The following is a 20,582-nucleotide window of genomic DNA, read 5'->3' on the forward strand; positions in this document are numbered from 1 at the left end:
CAAACCCTTCTGTATATAGTAGGAACCAACACAAAAAGTGCTTTAGAAGGAGCTGTCTCCTTCCTTCTGGGGTAAAATTTGCCATTATGGTCATTGATTTTCATTTCCCTTCTCTGAGGGCAGACATGGGGTTGGAGCTACCTCAGGCTAGGACCGGGGTCTCAAACATGTGGCCTGCAGAATTATTTCCTGCAGCCTGCCATAGGCGCCGACTCCACCAGCAGCCAAGCTCCCCTCATCTCCCGCCATGTCCCCTCTCCTCTGCCTATGTCCCAGCGCTTCCTGCTGCCAAACAGCTGTCTGGTGGCGCTTATGACTTTCCAGAAGGGAGGAGGAGGAGCGGGGTTGTGGCGTGCTCAGGGGAGGAGGCGGAGAAGAGGTGGGGCCAGAGCGGGGATATGGGGAAAGAGTTGGAATAGGGGCAGGGAGGGGGCAGAGTTGGGGTGGGGACTTTGGGGAAGGGGGTGGATGAGGGTGGGGAAGAGGCAGGGCAGGGGTGAGGTATCATAGAAAGGGTGGGGGCAGGGGGCTTTCACTGAAGTAATTCTAAAAGTAAATGTGTGTTTTGTCATTTGAGTGAGGTGCATTACTGAGTGTTCATATTTTATTAAAACCCCGCTTCGCATAACAGTTTTTAAAAAGTTAATACCTTTACTTTTAATAGCATACTATCAGGTGTCAGAGTAGCAGCCGTGTTAGTCTGTATCCACAAAAAGAAAAGGAGGACTTGTGGCACCTTAGAGACTAACAAATTTATTAGAGCATAAGCTTTTGTGAGCTACAGCTCACTTCATCGGATGCATGCAGTGGAAAATACAGTGGGGAGATTTATATACACAGAGAACATGAAACAATGGGTGTTACCATACACATTGTAACGAAAGTGATCAGGGAAGGTGAGCTATTACCAGCAGGAGAGCGGGGGGGACGGGGGGGGAGCTTTTGTAGTGATAATCAAGGTGGGCCATTTCCAGCAGTTGACAAGAATGTCCGAGGAAAAGTGTGTGTCGGGGGGGGGGGGGGGAATAAACATGGGGAAATAGTTTTACTTTGTGTAATGAACCATCCACTCCCAGTCTTTATTCAAGCCTAAGTTAATTGTATCCAGTTTGGAAATTAATTCCAATTCAGCAGTCTCTCGTTGGAGTCTGTTTTTGAAGTTTTTTTTGTTGAAGGACAGCCACTCTCAGGTCTGTAATCGAGTGACCAGAGAGATTGAAGTGTTCTCCGACTGGTTTTTGAATGTTATAATTCTTGACGTCTGATTTGTGTCCGTTTATTCTTTTACGTAGAGACTGTCCAGTCTGACCAATGTACATGGCAGAGGGGCATTGCTGGCACATGATGGCATATATCACATTGGTAGATGCGCAGGTGAATGAGCCTCTGATAGTGTGGCTGATGTGATTAGGCCCTATGATGGTATCCCCTGAATAGATATGTGGACAGAGTTGGCAACGGGCTTTGTTGCAAGGATAGGTTCCAGGGGTAGTGGTTCTGTTGTGTGGAGTGTGGTTGCTGGTGAGTATTTGCTTGAGTATTTGGGGGGCTGTCTGTAAGCAAGGACTGGCCTGTCTCCCAAGATCTGTGAGAGTGATGGGTCCGTCCTTCAGGATAGGTTGTAGATCCTTGATGATGCGTTGGAGAGGTTTTAGTTGGGGGCTGAAGGTGATGGCTAGTGGCGTTCTGTTATTTTCTTTGTTGGGCCTGTCCTTACTCTTCATTTTTTTCACTATACTTTTATAGCGTTGTATAAAAAGGTTTCAGTGATGTGGCCCTCGGGTTAATGTACTAGTCCTCATGTGGCCCTCCTGGTGATTTGAGTTTGAGATCCCTGGGCTAGGATGTAGAGCCCAGGTCCCTATCTGTCCATCACACTGGGAACTTGTCTGCTCACAACTGACAGGCTGCCTCCAGCCTGTCTGGCCAGTTCCTGAGTGCTGCGGGGGTGAGTCATTTGGTACAAGTTGCACATAGGAGACACTCTCCCCAGATGCATTGGTGGTATAGTGGTGAGCATAGCTGCCTTCCAAGCAGTTGACCCGGGTTCAATTCCCGGCCAATGCAGGGATGTGATGTTTTCTTGGCTAGGAATTGGTTTAATTTCAGTCACGTTGTATCAGTTTATCAATGGAATGAGAGAATTAATATCCCAAATCCCAGCAGGTCATTCAACACCCAGGGGAGGAAGAAAGGGGTGGGACTATACAATGAGCTGTTGGAGTCATCCTTGTATTACAATGTTTATTTTTTTAAATGTTTCCTTTACTTCCCCTCTCCCTTTTAGACTCAGAGCCTTTTAAGCTCAGAATGGACCATCGTGATCATCTGGTCCGACCTCCTGCACTTTGTAGGCCAAAGGATGCGTGGAGTGGAAAATACAGTAGGAAGATATAGATAACAGTACATGAAAAGATGGGAGTTGCCTTTCCAAGTGGGGGGGTCGAGACAATTCAATTAAAGTGGGCTATTATCAACAGGACGAAAAATCACTTTTGTAGTGGTAATCAGGGTGGCCCATTTCAAACAGTTTACAAGAAGGTGTGAGTAACAGTAGGGGGGAAAATTAACATGGGGAAATAGATTTTAGTTTGTGTAATGACCCATCCACTCGCAGTCTTTATTCAGGTCTAATTTGATGGTGTTCAGCTGGTAAATTAATTCCAGTTCTGCAGTTTCTCATTGGAGTCTGTTTTTGAAGTTTTTTGGTTGAAGAATTGCCACTTTTAGGTCTGTAATTGAGTGACCAAAGAGATTGAAGTGTTCTTTGACTGGTTTTTGAATGTTATAATTCTTGACGTCTGATTTGTGTCCATTTATTCTTTTACGTAGAGACTGTCCGGTTTGGCCAATGTACATGGCAGAGGGGCATTGCTGGCACATGATGGCATATATCACATTGGTAGATGTGCAGGTGAACGAGCCCCTGATAGTGTGGCTGATGCGGTTAGGTCCTATGATGGTGTCCCTTGAATAGATATGTGGACAGACTTGGCAACGGGCTTTGTTGCAAGGATAGGTTCCTGGATTAGCGCTTTTGTCATGTGGTGTGTGGTTGCTGGTGAGTATTTGCTTCAGGTTGGGGGGCTGGCTGTAAGTGAGGATTGTCTTGTCCCCCAGGGTCTGTGAGAGTGATGGGTCGTCCTTCAGGATAGGTTGTAGATCCTTGATAATGTGCTGGAGAGGTTTTAGTTGAGGGCTGAAGGTGACGGCTAGTGGCGTTCTGTTATTTTCTTTGTTGGGCCCGTCTTCTAGATAGGTGACTTTTCGGTACCCTTCTGGCTCTGTCAATCTGTTTCTTCGCTTCACCAGGTGAGTATTACAATTTTAAGAATGCTTGATAGAGATCCTGTAGGTGTTTGTCTCTGTCTGAGGGATTGAAGCAAATGCGGTTGTATCTTAGAGCTTGGCTGTAGACAATGGATCATGTGATGTGTCCTGGATGGAAGATGGAGGCAGGTAGGTAAGTATAGCGGTCAGTAGGTTTCCGGTATAGGGTGGTGTTTATGTGACATTGCTTATTTGCACTATAGTGTCCAGGAAGTGGATCTCTTGTGTGGACTGGTCCAGGTGAGGTTGCTGGTGGGGTGGAAATTGTTGAAATCCTGGTGGAATTCCTCAAGGGCCTCTTTCCAATGGGTCCAGAAGAAATGACTCCTTCCTGGTATGTCACCGGCCACAGCAATACCAGTGGAACCAAATCCCTTTTCAGCACCAAGGCACACAAAGAAATCCTGGGGCTTTTTGTTCCTTAGCTTCTGGCGCCATTGTCTGGCCCTTTGGTTTCACTCATTTCTGTTAAAACCTTGAGCATTCTGCAAAGAAATGTTAATTCCTTGTGAGAGATTCTGGAGCATTTCTCTGTTTTGTGTTGTTAAGGATTGAAATGTTCTCTGGGTTCCTCGGTCCCAACCTGCCTCCCGTTCTACTGCCCATGCAGCCCCATCCCATCCCAGCCCTGAATAGATGCTGATTCCTTCAGCCCCATCTGTACAGGGTGTGAAGCCCTTTCACTCCACATTGACTAATTCCCCTAACTGTGAGGAACTTCAGATCCTCTACGTTCCCAGGGACCTTCCACACCACTCCCCTGCTTACCACGGTTCAGATATTGCAGTAGCATGAGTCTGACACTCACTTTAGAGGCCCCACATTAATAATCATTTTCAATATGAACTTACTGGAGAGTCTATTGCAATATTTGGGTGGGGGAAACCTGTTAAAAATATTCATAAAACTCCTTTCCCAAGAGAGTCACAGGGCTCTTGATAGCCCGTGTTTCGGGCGATGAACGTCCACTGACCATGTAGCTGATTGTGGTATAAACATCTTAGATTTCACGAGCTAGATCAGATCCCATCTTTACACAAATGTCAGGGAGCCCTGCCCGAAAATAGTGATAATCTTAGAATAGTTCATCTGCAGAATTATTACACTAAGGCATATATGCAAAGCATGTGGCCTACCACTGAGATACTCCCCGCCCCCCCATACAGCTAATGCAATACGGCATTCGGGGGGAGAGGGTGTCCCTGCCTGATCTTGGTGGCAGAAGTGGTACGGGGCTTCAAGAGCTTCCACATTATCCTGGGATGACCCCCATCCTGGTCCTGGGAAATGATACGAAAGAACCACCTGGAGATGGAATGGATTGAACCCATAGCCACAGGGGTGGAGCTGGGGTGGGGGCATCCCCTGGCACATTAGAAAGTCAGCACCTCTACTCTGTCTGGCAAAACGACATGCCAGCAGTTTTGTTCAAAAGATACCACTGATTGCTTTTGTCTGTGCTTTAATTTGTAATACTTCCGTTCGTCTACCTATAGTTGTCGTGGTCTGGCCTTTCATTTGTTTTTCTCAACATTTAAATGAACTCTTAGGTGGTGGGTTAAGACTGGTGGGAAATATTGTTTTGTTACAATGATTGGTCAAGGTATTGCTAAGCAGGGCTCAAGTTACATTATAAAAACCAGGGTCCAAGAAGGAAACAAGAAAGAAAGAAAAAAGAAAGAAAGAACTGCCCTCCAAGACACAACCCAAAGCAACGCGGTCAGAATACTCTACACTATCGTGATGTGCAGGAACCAGAACCCAGACAAGACCAACCTTGTCTGGCCAACAGTGAAAGTCCATCTGCGTGATCAGGATTGGTGAGCCTAGCATTGTACACTTAGCGTGTGTGTTTTCTATTTTGATAATTGTTAATAAATAGAGGTTAAGGACAAAGATGACTCATGTCTCCCCACACTCGGTGGGGGCATACTCTAAAGGGCAGGACATGTGACTACTCCATGTGTCTCCCCTGCACTGTGACCCCCCCACCCAGCCCTGCCCCACTGCCCTCTCCCTGCAACATGCTGTCTGTGGGGCAGGTTCTGTCCTCCCTTCACCTCCCTGCCCCTGCAAGTTTGTCGGCTTCTCTGGCCCACTCCCTGCCCGGACTCAGCTATTGGGGACAGGAGCCGAGCATGATGGGCAGAGAGGGGGGCTTTGGATGTGGCCATTGTCCCCAGAAGAAGGGCCTGGGCTGGGGGGTGGCCCGCTGCTGCCCCAGCTGCCGCGGACAGGGGCCAAGCAAGCCGGAGCACCCCCTCCCCTCCACCCCAGGCATGTTTCTGGCTCACTCAGCTTCTTTTTCTCTGCTACTGTAAAGTGAAAACTCCCAAATCCTTCCTGGTGCGAGGAGCCAGGTTTGCTGCTCATAGTCTAAATTTCACAGACTTCCAAATCTGGGAATGTCCAAGAACGGCATTTCTCATGGGAAGGTGGATGCAGAGCAGTTCAACTGGCTATGCTCAGACCTCCAATGGGTGTGAGTTGGAAATTAATAATATTTTGAGGATCATTCGGGAAATCAGCGTTTAGTCACAATTTTTGTCTCTCCTCTTATTTCATGATGTGGTGCTATGTAGAGGAATCAGTCATTCATTTTAATGTAAAGACCTACTCTCGGAACTTTATTTAATCAATCATAAAAAATAGCGTTGCCTTTGTTTTCCCTCTCTTGCAAAAACAAACTGAATGTGGTGGTTTTTCTGGAAAGCGCAGAGAGATTAACTTTGGAGAATTTAGGCTCTGTATTTGTGAGTTGATGTTTTACCCTCACAATTCCATGCACCCATGGAAATGTGAAGAGGGATCTAAGGGCTGGTCTATGCTAGAAACTTCTGTTGGCTTAGCTCTGTCTCTCAGGGTGTGAGAAATCCTCCATCCTGAGCAACGTAGTTAAGCTGCCCTAAGCCCTGGTGCGGACAGCACTAGCTCAATGGAAGAATTCTTGTTACCTCGCGTCTCTACCCTGAAGTGAGGTGATATCGTTGCATTTTAAGTGTAGATTAAAGGGGAAACCAATCCCGGCTCCAGTTGGCACCAAGTATACTCAGGCACTATAGCAACCAGAACTCTAGTTCTTCCATAGATGGCAAGATTCAAAGCTGCTTTGGCAAAGCCCAATGGATCTATAGTCTATCGCCTTAATCACCCAGCTACAATGACTTGACTGAAAGTCTCCCCTCACTGCACTATGGCTCTGTTCTCACTGAATGATCCTTTCCAATTGTTTGCTCAGAATTCCTGCCCATTTCTCTTTCTGGCTGGAGCACGATGAGAGTGTATTTATAGTTAGTCACATTGCTGTAGATAGTTGTTCATTCCCCGCCTTCACAATTCGGATAGTCCTTTTTCCCGTCATATTGCCAGCACATCAATGATTCCAGTAGCAGGGGGTAGGTTTTCGCTGGGACACTGAAACTTTCCAGGGGGTTCCTTTCTTTCCTCACGCTAGAGTAAACTCAGCTTTTTATTCCATCCTTCACCTTTCATGGAATAACAACAGCAGTATGAAGAAAGAGGAGAGCAAATATCTCACCGTCAGGGCTGAAGATGGCCACGTACCCTCTGCACAGCTGCACGGTGCCCCTTTGACCACTTGGTGCCCTGGGCGGCTGCCTGGGTGGCTCGCCCCGAGGCCAGCCCTGCTTCCCGGCACGAACACCAGAGAACACAGAGATACTGGCCACACACAGCAGTGGTAGCCTGGGTGGCACATAATGGAGACTAAGCTGCCCCAAATCTTGTATTGCCAAGAGGGCAGTGGCAGGTTGCTATATGGGCTGATGGGGAACATGCCCAGGGGTGCCGGCCCATTTGGGGCCCCTGGAAAAGTCTCCCCCACGTCGGCCCCAGGGCTGGAGGAGCTCTCACGCCTCGCTATGGCTCGGGGGCTGCAGCCAGGACCCAGACCTTCTCTGGTCTCGGGGCACAGCAGAGGGGTGTGGGGCATAAAGGAGTGAGCAGGGTGGGGCCAGTCGGGAGAGGGGTGGAACAAAGGTGACATAGTGGATGGGGCCATGGGTGGAAGACGTGGAAGGGGGCAGGCCGCTGGCAGAAGGGGTGTGGCTTTGGCATCACTAGCCCCTGCTTAGCGAGTAGGGTTCAGTTTAGGGCAGTGGTCCCCAAAATATGGGGCATACCTCCTAGGGGGGCACAGAGGAACATTCATGGGGGCACCTCAGGGCCCAAGCCAGCCCCCATGGAGGGCAGGGAGGGAGCACCACTCAGCCCCCAGCTCTGCCCCAACCCTGCCCCTGGCCTGGGCCCCAGCTCTCGGCCCAGCCTCAAACCCCTTATCCCTGTCCACACCCCTCTCCCCAGCCAGCCACGGCCCTGCTCCCAGCCCCGGTTCTCGACCGTGGCTGCTGAGGTGCCGCAGACACGGATAAGAGAGCACAATGTGAAAAGTTTGGGGACCACTGGTTTAGGGTAATACCCTCAATCACTTCTAGGCAGTCCAATAGATATTCCTCGCCCACCTGGCCCCACAAGCAGGACGGATGGGTTATGTTCTGCTGCCCTTTACTCATACGGGAAGGATAATAACGTTTCATTGCACTCATGTGATTTGTAACCCAGCACCAGCCAAAACTGGTCCTTTTGGTAAAGCCCCCCCATCATGCTGTGTACCTAGGTGGAGTAGGCGGGTCTCTGCAAACAGGATCTGTTCCTGAAGTCTTTCCTCCAGCTCCTCACTAGATGGGAGGGGGGAGCTCATTCAGACCCTGCTTCCGCTTAGTATTTAAAAACACCTTATTGTCCCGACCTCTGCTGGCCTTCGATTTCTCCTCCTGTCCTTTCCTCAGCTCAGATGAGGTGGCCGAGTGGTTAAGGCGATGGACTGCTAATCCATTGTGCTCTGCACGCATGGGTTCGAATCCCATCCTCATCGAAGGTGTTCGGTCTTCTCTCTTCCTTCACAAACAACCATCTCAGGAACTCAGACCCCCCTGCTTTAAATCAAATGTCTAAATCCCAGATTTCTAATAGAATTTTCTAGACCTGTATTTCTTACCTTTTGAGATCAAAACTAACATCCTCATAATCTCCCCAAATTATTAAAATGCCCTTGTTCTCAGCAAGGCCACGACAGTGACCCACAGCTAGAGTGTCTAGGCCAAGCTGTTCTGAAGGAGGCAGGTGAAACATTTTCTCTCTGCTTCCCTTGGCAAGGTCTGACTGGGAAAACAAAATCCCCCAAATGGAAAATTTTCTGCTGAAAAAAACAGTCTAAAGAAAAGGAGTATTTGTGGCACCTTAGAGACTAACAAATTTATCTGAGCATAAGCTTTTGTGAGCTACAGCTCACTTCATTGGATGCATTCAGTGGAAAATAGTGGGGAGATTTATATACACAGTATTTTCCACTGAATGCATCCGATGAAGTGAGCTGTCGCTCACGAAAGCTTATGCTCTAATAAATTTGTTTGTCTCTAAGGTGCCACAAATCCTCCTTTTCTTTTTACGGATACAGACTAACACAGCTGCTACTCTGAAACCAATACTAGTCTGTTTGGGAACTTTGATTTGAATGGATTATTATTATTCTCTTTGATTTTGAATTATTTCAGTTCAGTCTTTGTCCTCCAGGTGTTGAGTTGTGCGGGAGAGAGGCCAAGTCATGATGTCTCTTCCCCTCTTTCATAGTTTCTTCCAACTTGCTAGGAAGCTGCTTTGCTACGTTATGAGTCAAGCAGTGTCCGTTCTCTCCGGGCTATCTCGGAGAATTCTGCATTGTATACAGCTCCTGGAATAGTCCTTGGGTGCGTGGATACCTTTGATGGGCCAGCAGTGAGTCTGGCTCCTCTCTACTCTTGTACCTGAAAGGCTGGTGGTGGGCATTTCCCAACCTCATAACATTTGATTAAAGTTAATGTTTAAAATTAAATTTCCCCAAGTGAAGAAGGAAGATTCTGTACATCTGGGGTCAGGCTTGGGTTATGAGGGATTACAGGTGTCGATTACAAGGTTCATAAGATAGATACATAGCACATAACCAGCCGAGACCCAGATTGGGGTGCAGGAGTTTTTAAAACATCAGTGGAGAAGGGATCTCGGGTACGCCACCTATAGAATGTATTTAGAGTCCATGTCAGTATGGGGGTAGCGAAGACGTCCACGGGTGGGGCGTGTCCCTTGGTTCGTCAGGGAAGGAAGGAAGTGGGTTATTTCCATGACCGGTGTTTATTTCAGTAACGCACACAGAGCAAAACTTCATCACTTCCCAAACAAGGCTAGCACACACCATCCACCAAGACATGAACGTTCAACAGATCACGACTTTTGACATGATACCTCACCAGGCCGACTTCGCACAAACCACGTCATCCTTATACGACAGTGGTGAATAGGGGGCTTCCAGGGTGCTGCTTTGAGCACACCTGGGCTGACATTGCAATGGAGACGTACCTTTAGAGTCCCTCTCTCCCAGGATAAAGATGGCAGCAGGGCTGGCCTGGGTCATCTGACATGGGCTCCTGGAGCTCAAGCTGTGGGGCTCAACACTGGGGTGCAGATATTGGTGTTCCTGCTGAAGCCTGGGTTCGGAAACCCTCACCCCTCGTGGGGTCTCAGGGGTTGGGCTCAAGCACTGTCATTTTATAGAAGCCTGAGCCAGCTGCCCCGGGCTTTGAGACAGGTGCCCTGGGTGCGTTCATGGCAGCGTAGCCCTAAGGCCAGGGTACGTCTACACTGCCACGAAGCACCCACGGCTGGGCCGTGTCCGACAAATCCGGTTTTGCCTCCTTCTGCTCCTTGTTCACCGGGAAGGGACAGTCTGCCCCGAGAGGCTGCAGCCAGTGGGTCTGGGCAGGCCCCGGGGCCGGGAATCCCCCCCGTCCCGACTCCCCTCCCATCCAATCTCCCCCCATCTCCCCCTTTCCCCCCGTCCAATCTCCCCCCATCTCCACTGGTCCCATCCCGCCCTTCCCACCTCGGTCCCATCTCCCCCCATCTCGTCCCTTACCCCCGTCCCGTCTCCCCCCCATCTCCCCCTTCCCCTCCCGTCCAGTCTCCCCCCATCTCCCCCTTTCCCCCCGTCCAATCTCCCCCCATCACCACTGGTCCCATCCCCCCCTTCCCACCTCGGTCCCATCTCCCCCCCATCTCGTCCCTTACCCCCGTCCCGTCTCCCCCCCATCTCCCCCTTCCCCTCCCGTCCAGTCTCCCCCCATCTCCCCGTTTCCCCCCGTCCAATCTCCCCCATCACCACTGGTCCCATCCCCCCCTTCCCACCTCAGTCCCATCTCCCCCCATCTTGTCTCTTCCCCCCATCCCGTCTCCCCCCCGTCCAATCTCCCCCTTTCCCCCCGTCCAATCTCCCCCCATCTCCCCTGGTCCCATCTCCCCCCCATCTTGTCCCTTCCCCCTGTCCCGTCTCCCCCCCATTTCCCCTTCCCCTCCCGTCCAATCTCCCCCCATCTCCACTGGTCCCATCTCCCCCCCATCTTGTCCCTTCCCCCCGTCCAGTCTCCCCCCATCTCCACTGTCCCATCCCCCCCTTCCCACCTCGGTCCCGTCTCCCCCCCATCTCCCCCTTCCCCTCCCGTCCAATCTCCCCCCATCTCCCCGTTTCCCCCCGTCCAATCTCCCCCCATCACCACTGGTCCCATCCCCCCCTTCCCACCTCGGTCCCGTCTCCCCCCCATCTCGTCCCTTACCCCCGTCCCGTCTCCCCCCATCTCCCCCTTTCCCCCCGTCCAATCTCCCCCCATCTCCACTGTCCCATCCCCCCCTTCCCACCTCGGTCCCATCTCCCCCCATCTCGTCCCTTACCCCCGTCCCGTCTCCCCCCATCTCCCCCTTCCCCTCCCGTCCAGTCTCCCCCCATCTCCCCCTTTCCCCCCGTCCAATCTCCCCCCATCACCACTGGTCCCATCCCCCCCTTCCCACCTCGGTCCCATCTCCCCCCCATCTCGTCCCTTACCCCCGTCCCGTCTCCCCCCCATCTCCCCCTTCCCCTCCCGTCCAGTCTCCCCCCATCTCCCCGTTTCCCCCCGTCCAATCTCCCCCATCACCACTGGTCCCATCCCCCCCTTCCCACCTCAGTCCCATCTCCCCCCATCTTGTCTCTTCCCCCCATCCCGTCTCCCCCCCGTCCAATCTCCCCCTTTCCCCCCGTCCAATCTCCCCCCCATCTCCCCTGGTCCCATCTCCCCCCCATCTTGTCCCTTCCCCCTGTCCCGTCTCCCCCCCATTTCCCCTTCCCCTCCCGTCCAATCTCCCCCCATCTCCACTGGTCCCATCTCCCCCCCATCTTGTCCCTTCCCCCCGTCCAGTCTCCCCCCATCTCCACTGTCCCATCCCCCCCTTCCCACCTCGGTCCCATCTCCCCCCATCTCGTCCCTTACCCCCGTCCCGTCTCCCCCCATCTCCCCCTTCCCCTCCCGTCCAATCTCCCCCCATCTCCCCCTTTCCCCCCGTCCAATCTCCCCCCATCTCCACTGGTCCCATCCCCCCCTTCCCACCTCGGTCCCATCTCCCCCCCATCTCGTCCCTTACCCCCGTCCCGTCTCCCCCCATCTCCCCCTTCCCCTCCCGTCCAGTCTCCCCCCATCTCCCCCTTTCCCCCCGTCCAATCTCCCCCCATCACCACTGGTCCCATCCCCCCCTTCCCACCTCGGTCCCATCTCCCCCCCATCTCGTCCCTTACCCCCGTCCCGTCTCCCCCCCATCTCCCCCTTCCCCTCCCGTCCAGTCTCCCCCCCATCTCCACTGTCCCATCCCCCCCTTCCCACCTCGGTCCCGTCTCCCCCCCATCTCCCCCTTCCCCTCCCGTCCAATCTCCCCCCATCTCCCCCTTTCCCCCCGTCCAATCTCCCCCCATGTCCACTGGTCCCATCCCCCCCTTCCCACCTCGGTCCCATCTCCCCCCCATCTCGTCCCTTACCCCCGTCCCGTCTCCCCCCATCTCCCCCTTCCCCTCCCGTCCAATCTCCCCCCATCTCCCCCTTTCCCCCCGTCCAATCTCCCCCCATCTCCACTGGTCCCATCCCCCCCTTCCCACCTCGGTCCCATCTCCCCCCATCTCGTCCCTTACCCCGCCCGGTGCCATCTCCCCGCTTCGGGCTGGGGGGCTCCGAGCTCCGGCCCAGGGGCTGCCCCTCCCCCCCGGGCAGGGAGGGGTTACTGCCGCCCCCCCCCGCGCAGACCCTGGGGGAGGGGCGGGAGCCTCGTGGGGGGCGGGGACAGGCTCCGGCCGGGGGGGAGGGGCCGGGCCCGGTTCGCCCCTACTCGGGGGTGGGGGGGTCCCCGCGAGCTCCCCGCGGCCGGAGCGGGGCGGGGCGGGGCGGGGCCGGGAGGGGGGCAAGGGGCGTGGCTGTGGAGAACCCCGCCCCCAACGGGGCCGCCTCACAGCCCCGCCCCGCCCCGCCACCGCCCTAACGGCCAGAACCGTCACGTGGCGCCACGTCCGGGGCCCGCAGCGGGGGGAGGCGCAGGGCGCGAGGCAGAGCCGGTGAGAGCCGGGGGGGGGCGGGGCGCCCGGCCTGGGTCGGAGCCGCACCTCGGGGGGGGGGGGACACTGGGCCGAGACCTCCCCGCCCCTCCCCCGCCCTGGGCCAGGCCGGAAGCTGGGGCGGCGGCGGCGGCTGGTTGGTCCCGCTTCGGCCTCCGTAGTGCGGGGGGGGGGGGTTTGAAGTGTCTCTGGGCAGCCGGGGACCCCCCCGGGGAGAAGCGAGTGTGACAGAGAGAGAGAGAGAGTGTGTGTGTGTGTGTGTGTGTGTGTGTGTGTGAGTGAGTGAGTGTGTGTGTGTGAGGGAGAGTGTGAGTATCTCTGCGTGAGTGTGTCTCTGCATGATTGTGTGAGAGAGAGTGTGTGGGGGGGTTGTCTGCTTGAGTGTGTGTGTGTGTGTGTGTGTGTGTGTGTGTGTGTGTGAGAGACAGACTGCAGTGAGCTGTAGCTCACGAAAGCTTCTGCTCAAATAAATTTGTTAGTCTCTAAGGTGCCACAAGTCCTCCTTTTCTTTTCTCATAAGTCATGTGACTTATGATCATTTTTGTTGCTGGACACGGTGCTCCAGATGAGGCCTCAGCAGTGCCGAATAGCGGGGAACGATCACGTCCCTCGATCTGCTCGCTATGCCCCTACTTATACATCCCAAAATGCCATTGGCCTTCTTGGCAACAAGGACACACTGTTGACTCCTATCCAGCTTCTCATCCACTGTAACCCCTGGGTCCTTTTCCGCAGAACTGCTGCCGAGCCATTCGCTCCCTAGTCTATAGCGGTGCCTGGGATTCTTCCGTCCTAAGTGCAGGACTCTGCACTTGTCCTTGTTGAACCTCCTCAGATTTCTTTTGGCCCAATTCTCTAATTTGTCTAAGGCCCTCTGTACCTTATCCCTGCCCTCCAATGTATCTACATCTCCTACCAGTTTAGCATCATCTGCAAACTTGCCAAGGGTGCAATCCACACCATCTTCCAGATCATTAATGAAGATTTTGAACAAAACCAGCGCCAGGACCGACCCTTGGGGCACTCCACTTGATACCGGCTGCCAACTAGACATGGAGCCATTGATCACTACCCGTTGAGCCTGACAATCTAGCCAGCTTTCTGTCCACCTTATAGTCCATTCATCCAGCCCATACTTCTTTAACTTACTGGCAAGAATACTATGGGAGACTGTGTCAAAAGCTTTGCTAAAGTCAAGGAACAACACATCCGCTGCTTTTCCCTCATCCACAGAGCCAGTTATCTCATCGTAGAAGGCAATTAGATTAGTCAGGCATGACTTGCCCTTGGTGAATCCATGCTGACTGTTCCTGATCACTTTCCTCTCCTCTAAGTGCTTCAGAATTGATTCCTTGAGGACCTGCTCCATGATTTTTCCAGGGACTGAGGTGAGGCTGACTGCCCTATAGTTCCCAGGATCCGTTCTGGGGGGTTTTCTCTCCTGTTGTTAAATGCGGAGTTTGTGACCCATTTCCCCACAACTCTCAAAGGTGGATTAGAAAATATCCTAAAATTCCCCCACCCACTTTCTCTCTCATTGTCTATTTCTACTGGGCTGGGCCCTGAGTGTTGGGCCCTGTCTCTCCAATGATAAAATATGAACCATATCTCATATTTAGCCCTTTTCTCTGATTTTTCAGTGTGACTATACATTTTTTCCAAATGTTGCCTCTTTTCTTTCAGTTCATTTATCAGATTTTACCACTGATCAACAACTGACGTATGCTGTGGAGTGTAGTTTTTCTTTTCTTTTTTTTTTTTTTTTGGTGGGGGGGTTTTCCCTGAATTGCTTGACATTATTTCGCGGTAGGGATTTTTCTGTATGTTGTGTTTTTATAGGTATATATTGCATAGCATCATAGAAATGTAGGGCTGGAGAGGACCTCAAAGTGTCATCAAGTCCAGCTCTCTTTGCCGAGGCAGGACCAAGTGCATGTAGATTATATGTGACAGAGGTTTGTCCTACCTGTTCTTAAAAACTTCCAGGAAAGAGACCACAGCCACCCTTGTAAGACTCTTCCAGAGCTGAACTACCTTGGCTCTGGTGACACCCACACAGATTTCAGTGGTGAGCAGCTCTGGAGAGAGAGGAGACCCCAGTGAGTGGGCAGCTGGGTAAATAGACTAAAGTTGTGGGGAGAAACATTGATGTGTCCAAGGTCACCTAGGCTGTCTGTGACGGAGCTAGAAATAGGCAGAATTTACTCTAGTGCACTCTGGTTGGCACTGGTGCACCATGTCCCAGTTTGAAGGTTTGCGGGGAGAGGGGGGAAACAGTGACCTCACAGAGACCTGGGGCTGGCTGAACAGTGCAGCTGGTAATGGAGGGGCATGAACCAGGAGCACAGCCCCATAGGACTGGACACTGACTTCTCCTGACTCACAACACCCCCCCCCAAGCTGTATGCAAGGACTGCCAAGACAGCCTGTGCATCCGTGGACAAACCACCTCTTCCTGCACCTAATACAGTGGGGTCTGGGGACCTTTGCAAGCTGTGGGTGAGGGGGCTCTGGAGTTAGCGGGGTCTGTTCCTGGCTCTGTCACTGACCCGCTTGGTGATCTTGGGGAAGTTCCAGCCCCTCTCTGTTTTCCTCCTACCCATTGTCTACTTGGATTGTGATCTCTTTGGGGGAAGGACTGTCCTTCTCTGTCTGTACAGTGCCCAGCACGATGGGGGTGCTGATCTCAGTAAGGTTCTCTACCGTGTGCAGCATGATGGGGGCCCAGATCACCATCAGTGTCTGTGCAACGCAAGGCGCAGTTTATGGACTCACAGGCTTTAAGGCCAGAAGGGACCATCATGATCATCTAGTCTGAGCTCCTGCACATGGCAGGCCACAGAACCTCACTCACCCACTCCTGTAATAGACCCCTAACCTCTGGCTGAGTCTTCTCTTCTCCAGATTGAAATAATTGTGTTTTTTAATCTTCCCTCATAGGTCATGTTTTCTTGACCTTTAATAATTTTTGTTGCTCTTCTCTGGACTTTCTCCAATTCGTCCACATCTTTCCCGAAATGTGGCACCCAGAACTGGACCCACTACTCCAGATGAGGCCTAGTTAGTGCAGAGTAGATCAGAAGAATTACTTCTTGTGTCTTGCTTACAACACTCCTGCTAATACATCCCAGAATGATACTTTTTTTTGCAACAGTGTAACACTGTTGACTCCTATTTAGCTTGTGATTCACTATGACCCTCAGATCCCTTTCCGCAGTACTCCTTCCTAGGCAGTCATTTCCCATTTTGTGTGTGTGCACCTGGTTGTTCCTTCCTAAGTGAAGTATTTTGGATTTGTCCTTATTGAATTTCATCCTATTTACTTCAGACCATTTCTCCAGTTTGTCCAGATCATTTTGAATTTTAATTCTATCCTCCAAAGCACTTGCAACTCCTCCCAGCTTGGTATGCTCCACAAACTTGATAAGTGTAACAAAGAGACTCTGCTACTGGGAGGGTTTCACCATGTCTCAGAGGGTTACACCCTGGTGGGAGGGGGCTAGGCCTGTACTGGAATAAGGTCACTCTTTGCTTCACAGTGTAGCAGAACCTAGAATGTCCATTAGCAGGGAACAATCCTGGGGGGAATCGGCACGCAGAATGGACAAAAACCCCGTCTGAATTCTCTCATGTTGCCCTTCTTGCCCTGGCAGGCTACAGAATAATGTCCACATTTTGCTCCAGATCATCCCATCCTTCCAGGGGGAAGGAAATGGCTGCAATGGAGCTGGCTCAGGTAAGGGATTATCAGGGAGCTGGTGGTGGATTCTGCTTGGCGGGAGAGAAGCAGTAAATACAATGGAGGGTGGGAGCTGGTAGAGGTGGTGGGAGGCAGGAACTATCTAAGATGGAGAAAGGGAGGGGACAGGATGTGACAAACCTGCTGAGACTTGTGTAATGTAGGGTGTGATGGGTTGTAACCCCGGGGTGCAGTCTGGGAGGCTTCTGGGAACTGCTGTGCCCTCTAACCCTCAAACTGGGCTGGTCCTTCTCACACTGCTTTGCTGGAGATTCAGCCAGCCTCTCCAAGCCCTGTTATCACCTAACACGGTGGCAGGTGACGCCTTGCATCCAACGAAGCTACCTGGGTGCTTTACCTAAGTCACTGAAGGACCGATAGATGACAACAGCCAATTTCCCAGTGATAAGTGTTAGCAAATAAATCAAAGCAGATTACTTAGCAAATAACCAAAAAGTCATACTAAGCCTAACATATTAGATGGATAGAATTTGAATTAGCAATATCTCACCCTGAGTGATGATAGAAGTAGTCCACCAAGTTTCCATACACAAGTTAGAAATCCCTTTACTCTGGGACCAGCACTTCCCCCAGTTCAGTCTTTGTTCCTCAGGTGCTTCCAGGAGTTCTCTTGTGTGGGGAATGAGGCCAAGAGATGATATCTCACCCCACCTTATGTAGCTTTTCCATATGGTGGGAACCCTTTGTTCCAAACTCAGTTCCCAGTCCAGTTTATGGAAAAATACAGGTACCAAAATGGAGTTCAGTGTCATGTGGTCTGGTCACATGCCCTAGCATGCCCTGATGAGTCATAGTAGCTATGACTCATAGGCTGTCTGAAACATTCACAGGAAGGCTAAGCTCTTCCTTGGTCCATTGTTTTTGTTGATGAGCCATCAGTACTGTCTGGCTTCTTCATTGTTGTACCTGAAAGGCTAGTTGTGGGTGTTACCCAGAGTAAGCACATTTGAAATACAGATACAGAGTCAATATCCATAATTTCGGATACAAATATGATCCATGCACACAAACAGGATAATCATATTCAGCCAATCATAACTTTTCCAATGACACCGCACATGACGCATCTTGCATGAAATGCCTCACAATTATGTCCTAATCATATTATAATCATACCACTATGCTGAATGTGGGGTGTAGTTTGAGATAGGGCCTAATTTTAAGGCACAGGAGTTGGGAATGGATTAGGAAATAACCCTCTAGCCAGGGCTGGGAAAACTTCCCAGACTCCCAGTGCTGGAGCCTGAATCTACTGACACTTCATTAGTTACCACCACCCCCAATCTTTGTGGCATTTCTACCTAGTAATTTACCACTACCATTGTTAGGATTAATTTTGTACTTAATATACTTTTTAAAACTTCGTTCTTATTTTCATTGATTGATCATTGATTTCTGATAGCTTCACTTACCAATTTTATACAGTTTTGACCTTCTAACTTACATTCTTTAGTATTGACTTCCCCTTTCTTCCATATATTTTATTTGGAGAGTGTTGGGATTCCTACCAGGGAGTCACAAGCAGGGGCCGGAGACAGCCCCATCTCCTATATCAAGATCTGGCTAGTAGGTATGTGATAAATGTGAAGACCCTGCCTCCATCTGTCAGCTGGGAGACACAAAGGTTTCCTCTTTCTACCCTCTGATGCCTCCTGGCCGCTCTAAGGAAGATGCGGTGGGACTCGGTTAACATGTGCCTCCTGGAGCTTCCATTTACCTGGTGTGGCTGTTCCCTGAATAGTGGGGTTGTGACTGGGGCAGCAGGTACTGAGTGTTGGACTCTTGCTCTTCCAGGGGCCGGTGACTTTCGAGGAGGTGGCTGTGTATTTCACCAGGGAAGAGTGGGCTCTGCTGGACCCCACTCAGAGAGCCCTCTACAGGGATGTCATGCAGGACAACTATGAGACGGTGGTCTTGCTGGGTAAGGAGTCCTGTCCTCTTCCTTATTAGAAGCTGTGGGGGTCTCTAAAGAACCTGAGTAGCTAATAACTTTATACCTTTATTCGTCATACAAGTTTTGACAAGTTCCTTGCCCCCCTTTTTTTGCCTGCTCTCCCACCCAATAGTATAATTTTTGAACATGTGCCTTTTGGGTGCCGTCAGTCATTTTTAAAATTGCATTTAATGTATCCTTATTGGCTACATTAATAACTATATTAATAACTGTAGCTTTCATGCCTTTTCCTCATTTTAAGAAGAAAATATGCCCCCTGTAGAATTCTAAATTGAGTAAATAGGTGTATGACTCATGCATGGCTTGTGTGACAGTCAGATGAGCTCCTCTTTTGATAGGAGAGGGCATAATGTTGCCGTTCAGGACCCCACGGGTGAAGGGAGAACAGAGCCATGGGAGGGGAGCAGAACGGGGGAGTGGATAATTCTGGGATGCCAGGACATGGGGAAGGAGTATGCAGGGTTAGGGCTAAGAAGCAGCAGGGAGGGATGAGATAGTGAGAGACGAGGAGGGAACAAAAGAAGTTCCCAAGGTGCCGGGAGGTGGTGCTGGCTGAGAGTAATGGGACGAAGGGGAGGGGAGTGTGGAGGAAGGGCACCCAGGCAGTGGGTTGGGTGGGTCAGTGGGAGAGAGGAGAAGTTTGGGGATCTAGAGCTGTGGGGGATCCCAGACCTTTAACCCCGAATCCCTACCCAAGTCTTGTTGCTTTAGAGCCTACACTCCAGTTTTATTTCTGTTCAGTTTCATTTAATTATACATTTTTTTCACTCTTGACCTCCCTCTCCCACTCATTACCCCCTCCCCATATAACCTCCCCGTCTCTATACACAGCCTCCCTGGCCACCGATCCTGAGTCCTTGCTACATTCCTCCCTCCCATAGCAGGGTTGCTACCCAGGCACAAATGGGCACTTTGTTGATGATATCACAGGGTGGTAGTGTAGCCTGAACCGTTTTTACACCTATAAGATTACATATTGGGGTACAACTTGCCCTTGTACATGGCTACTCAAAATTAATTGAGAAGAAATTTGGTGAAACGCACAGAAACTTGATTTAATACAGACAGTTATAATTGAAATCATAGGCAAAAATCAATACACATAACGATTAGACTAAGATAAATATAGTAAAGAGGGTCTTCCACTGTGCATACTTACAAGTTATGGACACCATTGGAAACCAAAATCGAGGGGCAAGGGAGACCATCAGAAGGAAGGCCCTGCTTCAATTTACACTGTCTTGGGGACCTGACAAAATGAAAAAATGGTTACTAGGAGAGGTATTTTATCTGCTTTCTTATGGTAATAGGATGGCTATATACCATATCTGCTCCTTTACTCTGATTACAATAATGTCAATAGCTGCCCCGACCCATATGTGGCCTTTGGGAAGTCCATAATTAAGCATCAGACATTAATACTCATGATTTACATAACTTATTTATTAATAATTCCAGTATATGAATGATGTCCAACTGCTGAGATACTGCATAGCAAGCTAATTGCTAAAGCCACCCCAAACTTCCTTCTTTCAAAATCCTGTGGCGTATAGCATGTTTGTGGTTACTTGTTAGTCTCTCAAAATGAGGGTGCAAAATATCTAACCTGGGGTTCTCTCCTTAGACCTGTTCAGGTAAATCCCAGACTTCAGCATAACTACTCCCACAAAGCCTCAACCTAATATATGGCCCTTACCTGTAGCAAGCTTATGTAATGTCTACACTACTGCGGTAAGCCGACCTATGCTGCGCAACTCTAGCTACATGAATAATGTAGCTGGAGTCGATGTACCTTAGGTCGAGTTACTGCAGGGTCTACTTACCTAACTCTTCTCGTCAGGATAGAGTACAGGGGTCGACTGGTGAGCGATCTGCAGTCATTTTGGCGGGTCTTTACTAGACCCGCTACATCGATCACCGGTGGATCGATCTCAGAGCTTTGATCCCGGCTGTAGTATAGTCCCTGCCCTTAATAACCCATTTATTTATATTCTCCTCCTTCCCCCTCCACACATGTTTCAAGCTAATAAGCAATGCTCTGATATTGACATTTTACCTCTAGCGAGTTATAAAATTGCCCA

At 50.9% G+C, this 20,582-nt stretch overlaps 3 protein-coding genes and 2 non-coding genes across 39 annotated transcripts in view; 3 read left to right on the forward strand and 2 right to left on the reverse strand.

The window, feature by feature from the left end:
* Nucleotides 1–20,582, forward strand: part of LOC119849376 (zinc finger protein 420-like) — a 3,142,523-nt gene that overhangs the window by 2,897,155 nt on the left and 224,786 nt on the right. For 24 of the 31 annotated variants that reach the window (XM_043503761.1, XM_043503760.1, XM_043503762.1 and 21 more), the window contains 2 exons: nucleotides 16,441–16,523; nucleotides 18,342–18,468. The exons of 2 other annotated variants lie outside the window; for them this stretch is intronic. In XM_043503761.1, coding sequence (XP_043359696.1) covers nucleotides 16,441–16,523; nucleotides 18,342–18,468 — 210 coding nt within the window. The remainder of the gene's footprint in view (nucleotides 1–16,440; nucleotides 16,524–18,341; nucleotides 18,469–20,582) is intronic. 5 more of the 31 variants (XM_043503764.1, XM_043503763.1, XM_043503765.1 and 2 more) reach the window with 1 other exon arrangement.
* The window catches only part of LOC119849403 (zinc finger protein 501-like), a 1,099,011-nt gene that overhangs the window by 742,064 nt on the left and 336,365 nt on the right, over nucleotides 1–20,582 (reverse strand). The gene's annotated exons all lie outside the window — the stretch shown is intronic.
* LOC119849388 (zinc finger protein OZF-like) overlaps nucleotides 1–20,582 on the reverse strand; it is an 875,044-nt gene that overhangs the window by 227,716 nt on the left and 626,746 nt on the right. The gene's annotated exons all lie outside the window — the stretch shown is intronic.
* On the forward strand, nucleotides 1,996–2,067 carry TRNAG-UCC. Its single transcript has one exon. It is a non-coding gene; the product is annotated as a tRNA-Gly (tRNA).
* Nucleotides 8,143–8,224, forward strand: TRNAS-GCU. The gene has a single exon. It is a non-coding gene; the product is annotated as a tRNA-Ser (tRNA).

The sequence above is a fragment of the Dermochelys coriacea genome, chromosome 28 (assembly GCF_009764565.3).
Source record: "Dermochelys coriacea isolate rDerCor1 chromosome 28, rDerCor1.pri.v4, whole genome shotgun sequence".
Lineage (NCBI taxonomy): Eukaryota > Metazoa > Chordata > Testudines > Dermochelyidae > Dermochelys > Dermochelys coriacea.